We start from the raw sequence: 15883 nt of genomic DNA on the forward strand, positions 1-15883 counted from the left end.
ACAAAGTTGCCCCTATGATACGTCAAAACAATTTATTAGAATATTTATAACTATTTCTAAAAAAGAATTAATGTCACATAACTACGGACGTTTTAATTATTTTGAATATCCAGACCTGCTTTTAGTGGACGAGAAAACCTTGAGAAATTAATTAGATTATGTTACTATTGCAAATAAAATTTAACACACATTGATAAACGCTTTATTAAAAACATGTTTACAAAAAGCAATTTTATTGACAAACTGAGGTAGAATTAAAGTAGGCATACAAAGTAACAAGATATAAAATATCTCAAGTTGAAACAAACTACAATACTGAACTATAATATCTTAACATTATTGTGATTAAAAATCAATGACCCGCAGTGGTTACTTACATTTCTACTTATATATAAACATGTAAATATTGCAAACAAAACTTAATACATTTAGTATGTAATTCAAAGTAGAGACGAGTAGTTTGTATGTGGAAGTAATATTGAATTTTAATCATATATGATTTATCTAATCACTTAAGAACCTCCTCTAAGCAAATGGCCTTGATCACTAGTTCAACATATTTTTGGCGCACGAGTTACGGCGAGACAATGTAGATTTAAATAATTTAATGAAAAAAAGACTTATTTAATAATGTTGGTTGCAAAAATTATGTGTAATTTAAGAAAAAATGCAGGGAATCAACAATTTTAGAGGTATTTTAATTGTGAAATTGATAACACCATACCCAGATAGTAAAAATTTAAAACAACAAAAGTTAAGACTTAACGTTTGTAGAAATATGTATGTTGAAGTTTTTGTATTTTGTAAATATTGGGTCGATATCTCCTAAAAATACGGTTAGTGTGCCATTTTTTTGGAGGAAGCGCCTTAAGTTTAGTTTATATTGTCATAGATTGTGTTTATGTATGCCACATACATATCTCTCGTCTCGATAAGTAATAATGCCATAAAACATCGTATGAATGATCACGTTCATACAAATATCGACAAAGAGACTAAAATTGACAAATTGTCAGATGGAGAGGTAGATTTCACACAGATCTTAATCCAATTGATATTAAAATTGGGAATTAAAAGCAATTCACCCTTTTGTATAATATAAAAAAATTATGTAGATTTTTATATTAAAACCAACTTTAACGATAAAATTGTTTACCGAGATTATAATTGAGCTGTTGAAATATGAAAATGTATTACAAATCTAAAATTACAATAAAAACATAACATGTATAATATTATGTAGCAATATTTGTAAAATACACGATGAACCAGTGATCAAGATAAAGGAATTAATTGTATAAATAAATTTTCCAGTAATTACATCAAGTAGTCAGAAAATGCTGCTAAAATCGTAATAAACAACTTTGATGCTATACAATTGCATGACTTTGCATGACAATTTAATTATTAAACTCACAAATATTCGATGTCGTGTCTACTTAATTAGCTTAATTTTCATTTTTTGGACACGTCCTTGTCTATAATTGATAAAGTATTGTTTATTCAGTAAATTGGTCAAACAGTGCGATAAAAATGTTTTATTTTTGACACACGCATTATAAACCATATCTTATATAAATAAGGTGATCACATGAAGACTAACGACAGGTACAAAGTAGGCTGTCTATGGATTTTATCGATACTCGATACTATACTAATCTACTGATTATTTAATATAAAATTTTGTTAATGTTTGAATACTGACTTATCGACTGCTCAAAGTCAGCTTATCGATAGTTTCTGAGTGTAAAGATGGTGGCATCATGAGACCACATCATTTTGTAACTTCCACACTTACACTTACGTATCGATCATTGGTAATGGTCTTGATTTTAATGTAAGTATTTTTAGGAGTATAATATTATGCGTTATTATCTAGTACATTGGCCGAGAACATTGACATCTCTTTTCACAAACTGGCACGATTGATAAACCTCGAATATCAAACACACATAGTATTCGATTATTACTTGCCTGCCTTTGCAGGTACGTACTTGTGCACCTTACCACCGTACCTGGCTATGAAAGCCTTAATGTCGAACTTGCGCTTGCACCCGTCGTAGTTCATGTACCGTATCTTGCCGAACACCGCTCGCTCGGCCCAGCCCTGGTCGTGGATGCCGCATATCGACCACATGCAACCTACAAGATGAAGCAAGAATTCAATAGGATGAATGCATTCGTTTTAGGACAATCACTAATACTCTAATATCTAATAAGGAAAAAATATATTGTCACAAGGTAATAAAAAATATACGAGTGATAGTCTAATAGAATATTGCCCACTATATTACAGCTGGACTTGAGTAAGCCCTTACGACGAGGCATTAGAAACCACAATGAAAAGGTTTCACAAAACTTACCCACAAATCCACTGGGATCCCTTCCATCAATGCTGTAGTGATCGTTAAGATATATCGCGTACTTGAGCGCGTCTTCCGGGCTGGGCGTCCACTCGAGAATCTTTTTACACCAGTACATGCGCAGGAACCCGTGCATTTTGCCCTCCTTGACCAGTTGCAGTTGAGCCGAGTTCCACAGGTCATCGTGAGTCTCTGATTTGGAGAGAGTTTCTAATGTGTATATGTGAGATCTCTTGTCTTTTCTGTAAAAAAATGTATAGGTACATGTAAACAAAATAATTATGAGTCGTAAATAGCAAGATAAATTCTGCTATAATAAATATAGCAGAATTTATAAGATAGACTTTAGTGTCATATTAATTATAAATAAAAAAATCTTATGTAGACAAAATTTGTAAGGGCCGTGTTTTTGAGTTGCCTAAAACATTAATAATTAAATATGCCTATCTTGCTTTCAAATAAACAATTTGGTAACTAAACATTTATGTTACCTGTGATCATCCAATGTCTTTTGTGCCCAGTTGCTTGCTCCCTTCACGCTGTCATAATGCTCGCAGTAAAAGCAGAAGTTGTCTGCCAGCTCTCTCCGCACTATGGCCTCCTCTAAAAATGCATTCACACTCTCCGTGTACTTAGATTTGTACTCCTGTACACATAATGCCACTCTTTGAACAGATATTTGACCTAAAACACCAAGTTACATTAACTGCCATTCTGGTTTTTAAATGAGTATATCAGTTGAAGCCATAATCAATAATTTTGTCTCAAATCAACTTCCACAACCAATAATAAATTCTGCAGACTAACAGGTGTGCCAACATGGAGAAACAGTGAGGATCTGATAAAAATCAATAAACAGATCAGATGAAGATCAATAAGCACTTTGGCTAGTGGTAGTATATATTTTATATTGGCCTGAATAGTGACCACCATACACAAGGTGTTAAAACTTGCCATAGTGGCCCACATAAGTCCGCCGCATACCAGGAACTGCCTGTGTATATCCAGTTCCAACAGGCCAGTATAATTGTATCAGCTGTCAAGAGTAATCATCTCTCATCAATGAACATTGTATTGGACCCCCTCCACTTACCAACAGGGGCACTTTGCCATGTCCAAATAAAAAAAAGTATATAACACTTACCAAAATGGAACCATGGTGACATATTGCTTAAAGCATCTTGAGTCGGATCATTTCTTTTTGTTGCATATATTTTAAGCCTCTTGTCAATGAAGCTTTTGAGCATCTTCAGCGCTTCATCATATCCAGGTTTTGCCCACTCAACAGGACCCACTGTTTTATCAGCTTCTCTTGTTTCTATAGCATTGTCCCAGTCTATAGGCTGTAAATTAATATATAAATAAATATTATAGAGGAGAGGTTTATTTTATGTTGCAAAACAGTTTTGTACGATTTTTTTTATTTATACAGGGTCATCTTGACAATGCTTTAATAAATCAAACTGTAATTAATGAATAACAAATAATTTCAACAATTATCCCTCCTTGAGTTTTCTGAATTTTTCATCATTTAAACCCTTATTATTTTAAAGTTTGAGGAACTCATTGTAGTGTTATTTTCAAAAGTATGTGGATACATTCAGTAACGCAATGTCAAAATTACCATGTATATTTTATTATAATATCGTGAAATCATTTCACTGAAACCATATCAATTGCAAACCCTATACTGCAATACATACAACTATAGGTCATTGATCTTATTGATAAAGGATTATCTTTAGCCTACTAATATTTGGATGGTCTTTTATTTGCATAAACAGCATGACACATGCAATATTTGCAAATAATAATCTTAAATGATAACCATCATTTCTGAGCACCAGATTAGGTTTTTATCATCATATCATAATATATATGCACCATTATCATATCTTTCGTATTTTGCACATTTTTTTGTATATTTACCTCAGGTTCAAATTTGCTGGTGTATGGGTGTTTGATGACAGGTGGAAACTCTGAAAGATATTCATCAAGTTTAGAGTTTATCTTGTTTCTGATGGTTCTTGCTGAATATTCCTGCTTATCTGATGCCACCCAACATGGCACTACATTATGGGCATCCACCTGGTAAATACAGAAATACTACATTATTGATTCATATTCCTAACAATTAATCAAGATAATTTTTTTGTTTCATATTTGTATTGTAGAAGTTTTTAGAATGATACATAAATATTTATACATCATCTAATCAGCAAGAATACTACACATATATGTAAAATAGCAAGAGTTAACAATACCTGAATTAAAGGTACATCTTTCTTGAGGTCCTTCTTGACCCCCTCCAACCATCCCAGTGGGACTCGTAATGGGTTGAAGTCACACACCACAGCCCCTATCTTATGGTCAATGACCCACTGTGGTAACACCTCAGCTCCACTACCTTCCAACAGGTGGAATGATATGTTCAACTTCTTGCAATCTGCTGCTACTTTTTCCAAACCTGGAATTTTGTGGTAAATTCAATAACAAAGTGAAACATCTTGATAGATCACAATGCTTACTTTAACTACTAAATGATCGAGATTTGTGTGGTGAGCAGTAAATGATAAATTTCATGGATGTGATAATGTGTACGAGGTATGTTAAATAATTACCTTTTACTAAAAAATGAAATTGTCTCACGGAAGCGTCTAAATATTTAGCAATTAGACAAAAGCAAACGTGTAGCGGTACTTCGTTCTTGAGTGCGAGTTTTTGTGCGAACAGGAAAGCCCAGTTATCTTGCACCCGGCTGTCGCGCGACATCCAATACACTATCCCCTCGCAGTCGTCCGGGACCATCTGCTCTCGAGATATGATTCTAATCCTCTTTTTGTTGAAATTATATTTCAAAATAGAGTCAGCGGTGGTCTCTCTCTTTGTCTGCAAAGCCTTCATAAATTCTTCAACATTCTTCCCTGTTTCCGCCGTTACTGATAGCGACGATGTTGATAATTTAGGTTTTTTTGCAGCCGATGCCATTTTTAATACAACTTTTAAGGATTCTGTACGAATGATCAGCATTAATTTTCAAATAATTGCGAAATAAAAAAGTAAACCCGCCATTTATTACAAGCTACCACAGATTGTAAATAAAAAAGTATGACCTTGACATGTCAAAATAATGACATTTGTCAGTTAACAGATAAGACAAAGTTCACAGATCTCCATCTCTGACAAGCTTTGTACTTTCTACTGGTGGTAGGTCTCTCACAATATGTGAGAGTCCGCTTGGGTAGGTACCACCGCAATGTCTATTTCTGCCGCTAAGCAGCAGTGTGTAGTCACTGTTGTATTCATATTGTGTAATTTATTACTTATTAAAAAAACTGTAATAATTGACATATTTATTATCTGAGTCATTTAAACTGATGATCCGCTATTTTCAGGATATGCGAAGTATTTCTGCTTGAGATAATTTTTACATGGATGACAGTTAGTCCTCTCAATATTTATCATAATACAATCATCAGAGCAGAAGGATACTAGCTCGCACACAGGACAAACAATTTTGTCTTCTTCAAATGGCATAGCGCATTCGAAGCACACGTAAAATTTTTCATCCTGAAATAATAATACGACAATGACTAGAAATACCAGTAACGTTGTCCAGATTTATACTATAGGGGCTTGTGTAGGTAAATTTTAGTTATTAAGGCGCACCCCCAAGTAAATAGCTAAGAGTATTCATTCCACATATTTGCTGCGCACGAGGTACGGGCGGAAGTATGCAAGGAGTTACAAATAATTTGTCTAAAAAATCAATTTTATGGTTTTTTATAATTTAAAATTTCATAAGATTCCTTATTAAATTGTATATATGATAGTGTTGGTTGCAAATTAAAATAACGTATAGGGAGTGATGCACGAAATCAACAATTTGAGTGGCTTTTTCATTATAAAATTAATATTCACATTATAATTAAAAGTCCAAAGTAAAGAAACAATATATGTAGAGATATATGAGTAAATTTTTTCTATATGTTTCTTAAATTTCTAATAGATAGCTTCTAAACATATGGTAAGCGCGCCGTTTTATTGCGACCACCACTTAAGTTTACTTTTTAAAATACCTACTCAAGATTTGATTTTAATATGGCAAAAATGATTAATATATACTTAAAATTCAAGTGCTAAGTACCTATTTAAATTCCTACCTAATATAATTTCCAACATTCATGTAGAGCAAAAAAAGAAATATTAAAAATGAATGAGCCAAATAATACTCACAGCTTTAACATAAAGTTCGGGAGTAACGTAGGGTCTCTTTAGTGGCACTTCGGGATTAAGTTTCGTAGCCATCTTGTGCTCATATAAAATGTAATTCACGTCAGACTCTATCATGCTTTTGTCTCTAGCAGTCATGTAAGGTTGTTTGAATTTAGTCATCGGCCTCGTGTTATAGAAATGAACTATATATAGCAATTGTTTTAAAACACGATTGTCTTTATATAGCTTTTTCTTAGTCGATTTCAATATGTCCCAAACCTCCAAGCATCGCGTAGCTGTTACCCAGATCCCTGTGCATTTTTTATTCTTGTGTTCTTTAATTATCATGTTCCATTGGCGATGTTTGTATCTAAAAGTAGCAATTTCGTAATTTGATTTAATTAACTGATATTACCGGAGTAATAATAATATACACGCGTTTGACAGTTTACTGCCGTGAATAAAGGTATATATTGGGTTTTTGTTTTTCGTCTGAACCCTGAGATGGTTGCTATGTCAAAATATCTAACGAAATTTGGATATATAACACCTCTTCCTCCTGAAAGGCGAAAAAGGCATAATGCTATTATAAAACCGTATACATCTATCTTGCATTTGCGGCCTAACCTTTCAATAACTTTGAGAAGTTCGATGACCAACTTTGCTTGCAGCCATCTGATGTGCAGCAGTCTCGCGCACTCCGTCACCAAGTCGATTGCCTGTTTGTAGTCCCCTACATCGTCCGTGCCCAATTTCCCAAGCGATTTCATCGATAGTTTATCATCCTTTTTAGGCTTTTCAACTTTCTTGGCTTTTGGATCGGGTTTACCAGCTGTTAAAGGTTAGGTTACTTAGAAAAAGCGCAAATTACTTAAATCATTAGAATGTTTGCCCTATTCGATAGTGATTTCAATTTCATAATATTATATCGACTATCATATCCACAGAGGAGATCATATTAATATTGTACTGATTAATAGTACACAGTTAAATACATAAAAACTACTTATACTAATTTGATTTATTTTATACACTTTGTACATTCGGTATACGGGCAGAGTTAAGGATATAGGCATTCTCATTCAGACAAAATCAAGGTGGTGAAGGGATAGACGAAGGCAGGTGTATAATGTAACGAAAACCCTATCCAAATCAGATGAGTAGTTTTTGAGAAAATCACGGTGATACATACAGGTCGAATAGTGACCTCCTTTTTTGAAATCAATTAAAAAGTGCATTATAACAGTAAAAATAAAACCAAAGAGTCAACAAAATTTACCTCCCGAAGATTGTTTAGTAGAAGGACTTTCCATTGTCGACAGTACTCTCTGCGCATACACAAATAGGTTTTGAAACGTCTCATCACAGTTCTGACAACTAGCGAGCGGATCAGCGCCGAACAGCAGTACGTTGGTAAGCTAAAATGTATTTTATCACATTATTTAAAAAAAAATAGATAGGCTCAAACACAACAATCACGACTAGAAGCCAGAACCGTTTCAGCACACTTTCACTGAGCCTTAGATCTGCATAGAGTAGGTAAATAGAAGAAAATACAAGAATCTTGAGAAAATGTCACCGATATGTCTATTTCTACCACCAACCGGCAGAGCAGAAGCACACAATGTGTGTTTCGATTTCCAGATTATTGTTGCTAGTATAATAACTTATATTATAACATGTATATGGCATGTGACATCTCATGTAACATTTCAGTGACGAGCGTATTGCACCTACTTTGTAAACAAAGAGTTATTGGATAGCAATACTATCTATTGCTATGTACAGATACGCAAACAATATGATTAGTAAAATGGATGTCACTAAAAATTTAAAATACACACTGCCTGCAATCTTTCCGACGCCGGTATCGAGTTGCAAAATGGCACAGAAAACATCTTAACCAGAAGTGTCTGATTGTTAGAGTTTATCACCGCGTTCAGATCTGTCCGTGGACACTTTATGAACGTGTCCAGGAGGTCTATTCGTTTAGTCATCACCACCTCCAGAGCCGACCGCCCTCTGAACTGCAGAGTTGGACTGCAGTTGTAATCTAGCAGCAATTCTATCACTTGATGACGTATCTGCAATTTTTTTTTGATCGTTAAGCATTTAAAATGTTCCATTCCGTTTATTAGGAATTCACAAAACACATTAATTAAGGACCAATTACAATTAAATAATAAAAACGTAAGATATTAAATTAGGTGAGCTATAGATACCTCTTCTTGGCTATCTATTTCGGTTTTCTTAGCAAGAACGGCATGCAACAAGGTCGGTCCAGGTATTTCGAGTATCAGAGGATCCTTTAACTCCAAATCATCATATTGCAATCGGTGGGTTGCATCAGCACCACATTCAAGCAATGCGCGAATTAATTCTAAGTTTTGGTACGTTAAAGGTCGAGATACAGCTACGTCTAATGCTGTATAGTTGAGTGTCTGAAATGTAAAAGGAATCGTAGGATTACAGAACCATAGAAAATGTCGAAGCTTAAGCAATTTAAAAAAAATATATAACTAATAGTACACGTTTACACACCTGAGGATACATTTCATTCACGTTCGCTCCGTATGATACCAAATGGCGAATAAGATCGGCGTTACCGGAGACGGTTGCGATGAATAAAGCTGGCTGTGGACACCTCACTAGTCGAGGGTCGGCTCCATCACTTAACAGTTGTAGTATTGTTAGCATATTGCGGGCTAACCTGAAACAATAACAAAATATGTAAAGAGATGGCGCCTCACAATAGTTTACCTAAGTTAGCCGTGATTAGAATGTGCAGTCACTGTGGCTGTGGGCTTGCCTTTTATAGATGACATAATGAGATGAATATAAGTTTCTACTTTTTCAGAGATAAAAAGCATGCCTGATTGTATATTGATTTCTTATATTTACGCGAATGTTAGACATTGAAATTAAACTAATTTTTCGGATTCTATCGCGGTTTTTTGTTTTTTATTTTTCTCCCGACGTTTCGAAGACTTTGCAGCCTTCATGGTCACGGGGGGACTGAGGTGTTGTTCATCCGCAAAGTCAAAGTTACAATATCTACCTACATTTTACAATTATACAACTTTTTAAATTTTTAGCTGTTGGTGGTCCGATCTACGCAGAATGAGCTCACAGTGTCTTGAAGTCTGGCAGCCGGTCTTTTGGGTTCCGATTTAATTAAATGTAGAACTGGATCCCAGGCTTGTGCAAGCTTCCAACCATCTTCCCTATTGAAATTAGGATGTTTTTTAATTTCAATAGCCTCGCGAATCATCCTGGGCAAGAATCGGTGTTCTTTGGCGAGGATTTGTGGCTTGTCTAGTCGCAGATAATGATTGGCGCCTCCTTCAGAGTGTTCAGCGACTGCAGACTTCGTCGAGCGTCGGTGTTTCACGTCAGCTATATGTTCTTTTACGCGGGTCCCTATATTTCTTTTTGTTTGTCCGATATAAGAGGCCACGGTGGCGAGCTATTTTGTATACTCCCGGTTCTTGTAGAGGTATATGACACTTGACAGGGTGGTAAAATTGACTAATCTTCTTAGGCGGCTTAAAATAAGTTTTTATGGAAGCACGCTTCAGGATGTAGCCAATCTTGTCGGTGACTCCTCTTACATATGGTAATACAACCGGAACACGTTCAACTGTGGCTGGTTTCACTCGGTTTCTGTGACGGCGGCGTGGAATTTGGAGCTTGTTGTCTCGCAGCACTTGCTTGACATGTTGCAGCTCAGCGGCCAGGTGTTTCTCGTCACAGATTCCTTGTGCTCTCTGAAACAAAGATTTGCCCACGGTAGCGATTTATTCTGTTCTGTTCTCTTGCTTTCTTAGATGTTTTAATCATCCGTAATCCTAATCAGACCTTAAGTCATACTGTGCATCGGAAACAGACCCATACTGATAAATATCTGAACGGTGAATCTCATCACCATCCAAAACAGTTAGCTACCGTGGGCAAATCTTTGTTTCAGAGAGCACAAGGAATCTGTGACGAGAAACACCTGGCCGCTGAGCTGCAACATGTCAAGCAAGTGCTGCGAGACAACAAGCTCCAAATTCCACGCCGCCGTCACAGAAACCGAGTGAAACCAGCCACAGTTGAACGTGTTCCGGTTGTATTACCATATGTAAGAGGAGTCACCGACAGTCCTGAAGCGTGCTTCCAAATTAGATTTACCAGTCAGTGTATACCGACCCGAGTATACCAACGCTATCGGAGAAATATCCGCGTAAAAGAACATTGACGCAGTCTGCAGTCGCTGAACACTCTGAAGGAGGCGCCAATCATTATCTGCGACTAGACAAGCCACAAATCTTCGCCAAAGAACACCGATTCTGCCCAGGATGATTCGCGAGGCTATTGAAATTAAAAACATCCTAATTTCAATAGGGAAGATGGTTGGAAGCTTGCACAAGCCTGGGATCCAGTTCTACATTTAATTAAATCGGAACCCAAAAGACCGGCTGCCAGACTTCAAGACACTGTGAGCTCATTCTGCGTAGATCGGACCACCAACAGCTAAAAATTCTAAAAAAGTTGTATAATTGTAAAATGTAGGTAGATATTGTAACTTTGACTTTGCGGATGAACAACACCTCAGTCCCCCCCGTGACCATGAAGGCTGCAAAGTCTTCGAAACGTCGGGAGAAAAATAAAAAACAAAAAACCGCGATAGAATCCGAAAAATTAGTTTAATTTCAATGATTGTATATTGTATTATAAATAACTTACATGTCATTTTTTAATTTTTCACTACTGTCAATAGACGTAAAGTCGTCTTTGTCAGTACTCTGCCACATCATCTCCTTGCTCGGCTTCATGGTGTCTTTAATCACTTTAGATATTATTTTCTTTGGTGCTTTCTCTGCTACTTTCTTCTGGTCTTCTTCGGTAGCATCTATTTCTCTTACCATATCATTTACTTCGAAAATATACGGAATAGGACTAATGGCACTAGGTATTTGAAATAGGTCATGAACTTTCAGTGCATAAGCAACATTTATGTTGTGGTAAAGTCGTTTGTCGTCAGAAAATGACTCCACAGATTCATTATCATATACATCTCCTTTTAGTCCAGGCAATTCCGATTTTTTCTTGATGCCTGGTGCGTCTTTTAAAGACATTGAGGATTTATCTTTTTTCGTTGCAGCCGCCTTCATGATTTTACTTGGAGTTCTATTTACTGTGCTTGTAGGGCTTGGAGGGGATACAAAACGAAGTAGATTCCACTCAATGGCTTTCTCTTCCATGGGGGCTGGAAAATGGTGTTTGCTAAGTTACGTTACGTTATTTAAGAGAATGTACGAAGTGTAATATGCGAAGAGATATTTTTATTAGAAATTAGTTTTTTCTCGCAGCTTTGCCCGAGTGAAACAGGTTTCCTGAGATAAAAGTTCCACTATATATTTTGCCAGGAGAAAAAGTAGCCTATGTAGTCTTCAGACTATATCTCTGTGCCAAATTTATCTAGATCCGTTCATCTATTCTGGCATGATTGAGTAACAAACATCTAAACTTTCGCATTTGCAACATTAGCCTACATATTTTCTGTATATTAATAGAACAATATATAGTAAAAAAGAAGCTTTGGGTTTGTATCTAGAAGGTAAGGCCAAAAACTTTTACTAAAATTATATAACACTATACTTCAACCAAGAAAATGATTTATAATCTCACGAGCTGGCGGTACTGTGGGAGGTGGCATCAAAGCCTGAATCATCCCGCTGGCCGCGATATCAATCTCAGTGCAGGCAAATTTCAACAAAGCCACACCCAGAGGAGTGCAACACGAGTCATTATAACTATCAATATTCGCACCAGCTTCCACTAGGAAATGGATTATATCAGTCTGGTCACCGCACTGAAATCATACATATAATTTAATGTATATTCAATTAGAAAACGAGTTCGTGGGTAAATGTAGCACTTACAGCAGCATAGATAAGAGCAGAATTCCCTTGCATGTCAGCCACATCCGGATGGACATCACTTTCGTTGATAAGTTGAGCTACATTAGCTACATGTCCAAGGTAACTTGCCATTAGCAGAGTTCTGACAATGATAATAATAAGCATTTGTATTGAAAATCATATTTGTTTGCAAGCGCAGCACCTTTTTTGTAGAGCCTCAAAAAGCCTCAAGCCTTTTATCTCTGAACGGATAAGCAACGCAACTGGTGCACCCACTTTCCTCCGGGAGTATTCCATTCCATAATGACATGGGGCGAGCCTATCGACGTGTTGGGCACAAAATTCATACTCCGGGCCCAACACTGAGTAGAAAAACCCAATATCCCTTTGCCCGACCCGGGGATCAAACCCGAGAGTGCCGTAACACAACTACGGCACAGAGACAGTCAGTGTAGATATGGATGCATACCTATTATCTATTTTTTTGGTTAACAACTGATTAAAATGTTTATTGGTATGGACCTTAGATTGTAACATTATATTTCTTTTAATGTAGAGTTAAAGTTAACCGGAACTGGTAAGGGAGCCTCGTAATAGTCAAACGATAATAAGTTTCAATAACAATAGCGTTAAAATTCAATTTGATTCTAAATTTAATTTGAATAATAACCAAAAAATAAAATTGTAAGCGTCACCTGCAATCCAGTTCATGTTGAGCAGCCGGCTTGAACCGTTTCCTCGGACCAGAGAGTACACTAGTGATGTCAAATAAGGACTGATCTCTTTGACTCTCATGCGTGAAGCAGTGTTTCATCATGTGGATCATCATTTGATTGTTGTTCCACGCGTAATAGGTTTCTGTTTCTGGATAATCCAGTTTCGCTTGATCGTCACTTGGTGGCGTCTGATATGAAAACAAAGTAAAATAATACCTATTACTTTAGAATAGTCGAATAATGCTGTTGTTATAAATGAAAGTGCTAATCTGTGTTAAAGCATTTTCCTTACAAAGTGTAAATAAAGTTCTTGAAAATGTATGTATATTTAGATATTGGAATTAGTTAAAAGTATTGCTTTATTAAATTCAGCGTTAAGAAGAAAAATCTTTACTTCTTTAGGAGAATCTATAGTAACTTCTTCAAGGACTGGAACTTGTCCTTTATAATAATCATGGTTAAACACATCAACGTGGCATAGCTGGCTTTCTACGTCATTGGAGTATTTTGAATAGAGTTCATTCCATTTCTCAGCGGCTTTCATGGGCTCGGAGCCGCATTGCTTGAGGAGTTCTAAAGCACTATTCGTTTCACCGATCTGTAAAGTGTTCATTTAACTATTTCAACAACAAATGTAACAAAGTTTTGTATAATCACTAGTACTTGATAATAATTATTGAAGTTATGAGTTCTTATGTTTCGCGACTGTTACGATATTGAAATAATACTATTTTGCGGTTTTTATATTATAATTTTCTTTCGACGTTTCGAAGACTTGGCATCTTCGTGGTAACGGGGCAGACTGAGGAGTTGGTCACCCAAAAAGTCAAAATTACAATAAACCCAAAAGAAACGTCGGGAGAAAATTAGAATATAAAACCCGCGATAAAATCAGCAAAGTAGTTATTTCAATGATTAAAGTTGTTTAAAACAGATTGAGTATGGCTTGACTACTCGATACCTAAGTGGTATGTGACGTAAGTATTTGCGAGGCATTTTCCATAGTTGTCATTTCATAATGTTTTAATGACTAAGTAATACTTTGTTTTTAACAATTGCAAGTTTAGGCTTAATATTTTAAGAAAAGAGTAGTCTCTACAAAATTCATATTAAAGAAAAATATTTATAATTTAATATCAGAAATTTGACTAACAGCCTTTATGCTTGGAGTGAGCAAAACTCGGTGTGGCTCTACACAACTTCTGCCTATATAAGTAGAGGCCAGATCGACAGCTACACTCGGAGCAGAAGGCCTCCAGGCCAGCCTGACCAGCTGGGTTCCACGCCAAACGCCCACGTTTTCGTTAAGGCACGCCATGGATTCCACCCCTGGACCCCAGCGCATGTTACTGTGGTATATACCCTATAGAAATTGACAGGAAGTTATTTTAAAATATAATTAGAAACTGTGAAACTATTAGGAAGTAATTCTATGCCTTGGGTTCGCATTATTCTTTAATTAATGTTTAAATATGACCTATTATAATCGATGTAACGATATTCATTTTCTCCTCGGTTATTTTTAACAATAAGTCTTCTCAGTTCCTACTACTGTGTAGTCTACTATCAGAAGACGCCAGATCAGCAGCACAAGTGTGTGCACTATAATTTCTTCTGCGTACCTACCTACTTAGCTGATCTCATATTCATTGTGTAGTTCGTAAATACTACTAACGGTGAACACTTTCCCGTTAGGATACGACATGGTTCCATATCCATGCATGCGATTCGCGTAGAAACTACCCTCGTAGGTGACGAATGCTCCATCGGGGCCGCAGTAGCGCCATCTATAGTCGCCCAAGCCGTGCATGGTGTCTCGTAGAAAATGGCCAGTGTACGAATCTAAGGACTGTTAAATTATAACTGGTAATGGTTTTATGATGAGAGAACATCGCGGGCCAATCGCGACCATATCCTCATATATGCTATAAGCAAGAATAAGCAAACAAGAATTTTCTTTAACGTGTTCTTCGTAATATCATGAACCTAAAAACTATTGAATACTATTCATAATATCATTAATAAAATATTATGCCTTAAGAAGTAAGATGCTATGATTATAACATTCATAACCTACGTTGTGTGCATAGGTTTTTAAGATACGTTCAATTAAAAGTTTACCTACTCGTATTGCTAATAAGAAATGCTTTTCAGGTTTATTGGGAAGACTGACAAGGACGAACGAAAGCATTATAATATGAATGTGATGTAACCTCAGCTCCTGTCCAGCAGTTTTGTCCCTGACCATTTTTCCTGTTTTCTTGATCTCTCTGCCCTAAATAATATTGTTCGTAAGGCCATATTTTCTCCGCTGTTGTTGGAATTAATTGGCCTGACGTACAATTTTCATCATTTTTCACCATTTCAAATTTTTAAAACATATCAAAAATTATATTACCTACATATATTGTAAATATTTATAGTAATGTCGTTTTGACATGCCAAAAACATTTCAAAGATCATAGTGACATTACTTTGAAATAAAAAGCATTTATTATTGGTACAATACCACGAAGTTTGCAAGCTCATTTATTTAGATACTTTTTAGAGGATATATATCTATATATCCTAAGTATTAGGCATCTACCTAATACTGTCGTGATTGTAGAGTTAGAACTTAAAAAATGTGGTCTAACCGCGGAAAAGCGTACGAGATTGGTGATGAAAACGCTATATAAATATT

At 35.9% G+C, this 15883-nt stretch overlaps 2 protein-coding genes across 4 annotated transcripts; both read right to left on the reverse strand.

Annotated features, from left to right (window-relative positions):
• Positions 1–186: 186 nt before the first annotated feature.
• LOC115441470 (deoxyribodipyrimidine photo-lyase) lies at positions 187–5442 on the reverse strand. The gene is made up of 7 exons (XM_030166273.2): positions 4985–5442; positions 4628–4830; positions 4293–4451; positions 3508–3706; positions 2855–3047; positions 2364–2605; positions 187–2142 (listed from the first exon to the last, which is right to left on the reverse strand). Exons 1-7 carry the CDS (start codon positions 5391–5393, stop codon positions 1967–1969), a joined length of 1581 nt encoding a protein of 526 aa, XP_030022133.1. The 5' UTR covers positions 5394–5442; the 3' UTR covers positions 187–1966.
• Positions 5286–15715, reverse strand: LOC115441467 (ankyrin repeat and MYND domain-containing protein 1). 3 transcript variants are annotated; one of them, XM_030166270.2, is made up of 15 exons: positions 15414–15715; positions 14876–15049; positions 14354–14563; positions 13595–13798; positions 13180–13388; positions 12506–12626; positions 12252–12435; positions 11307–11829; positions 9120–9288; positions 8801–9019; positions 8423–8662; positions 7858–7996; positions 7206–7410; positions 6600–6948; positions 5286–5933 (listed from the first exon to the last, which is right to left on the reverse strand). In XM_030166270.2, the coding sequence occupies exons 1-15, from the start codon at positions 15561–15563 to the stop codon at positions 5733–5735; spliced, it is 3297 nt and encodes a 1098-aa protein (XP_030022130.1). In that variant the 5' UTR covers positions 15564–15715; the 3' UTR covers positions 5286–5732. The 3 variants fall into 3 exon arrangements, with proteins under 3 accessions (XP_030022130.1, XP_030022131.2, XP_037298853.1); XM_030166271.2 differs by having other exon boundaries at positions 15326–15715; XM_037442956.1 differs by lacking the exon at positions 15414–15715 and having other exon boundaries at positions 14827–15018.
• Positions 15716–15883: the final 168 nt, after the last annotated feature.

This window comes from Manduca sexta, chromosome 25 (genome assembly GCF_014839805.1).
Source record: "Manduca sexta isolate Smith_Timp_Sample1 chromosome 25, JHU_Msex_v1.0, whole genome shotgun sequence".
Lineage (NCBI taxonomy): Eukaryota > Metazoa > Arthropoda > Insecta > Lepidoptera > Sphingidae > Manduca > Manduca sexta.

Bases quoted from the DNA above. Each gene is read 5' to 3' on its own strand.
- LOC115441467 (XM_030166270.2), bottom strand. From the start codon at position 15,563: ATGGTGAAAAATGATGAAAATTGTACGTCAGGCCAATTAATTCCAACA. The intron at 11,830-12,251 runs GTGAGATTATAA...ACCATTTTCCAG, and splicing joins TCCCACAGTACCGCCAGCTC to CCCCCATGGAAGAGAAAGCC. The intron at 6,949-7,205 runs GTTAGGCCGCAA...TGCTACTTTTAG, and splicing joins CTTCTCAAAGTTATTGAAAG to ATACAAACATCGCCAATGGA.
- LOC115441470 (XM_030166273.2), bottom strand. From the start codon at position 5,393: ATGCTGATCATTCGTACAGAATCCTTAAAAGTTGTATTAAAAATGGCA. The intron at 2,606-2,854 runs GTAACATAAATG...ATTTTTTTACAG, and splicing joins AAGACATTGGATGATCACAG to AAAAGACAAGAGATCTCACA. The intron at 2,143-2,363 runs GTAAGTTTTGTG...TTCATCTTGTAG, and splicing joins GGATCCCAGTGGATTTGTGG to GTTGCATGTGGTCGATATGC.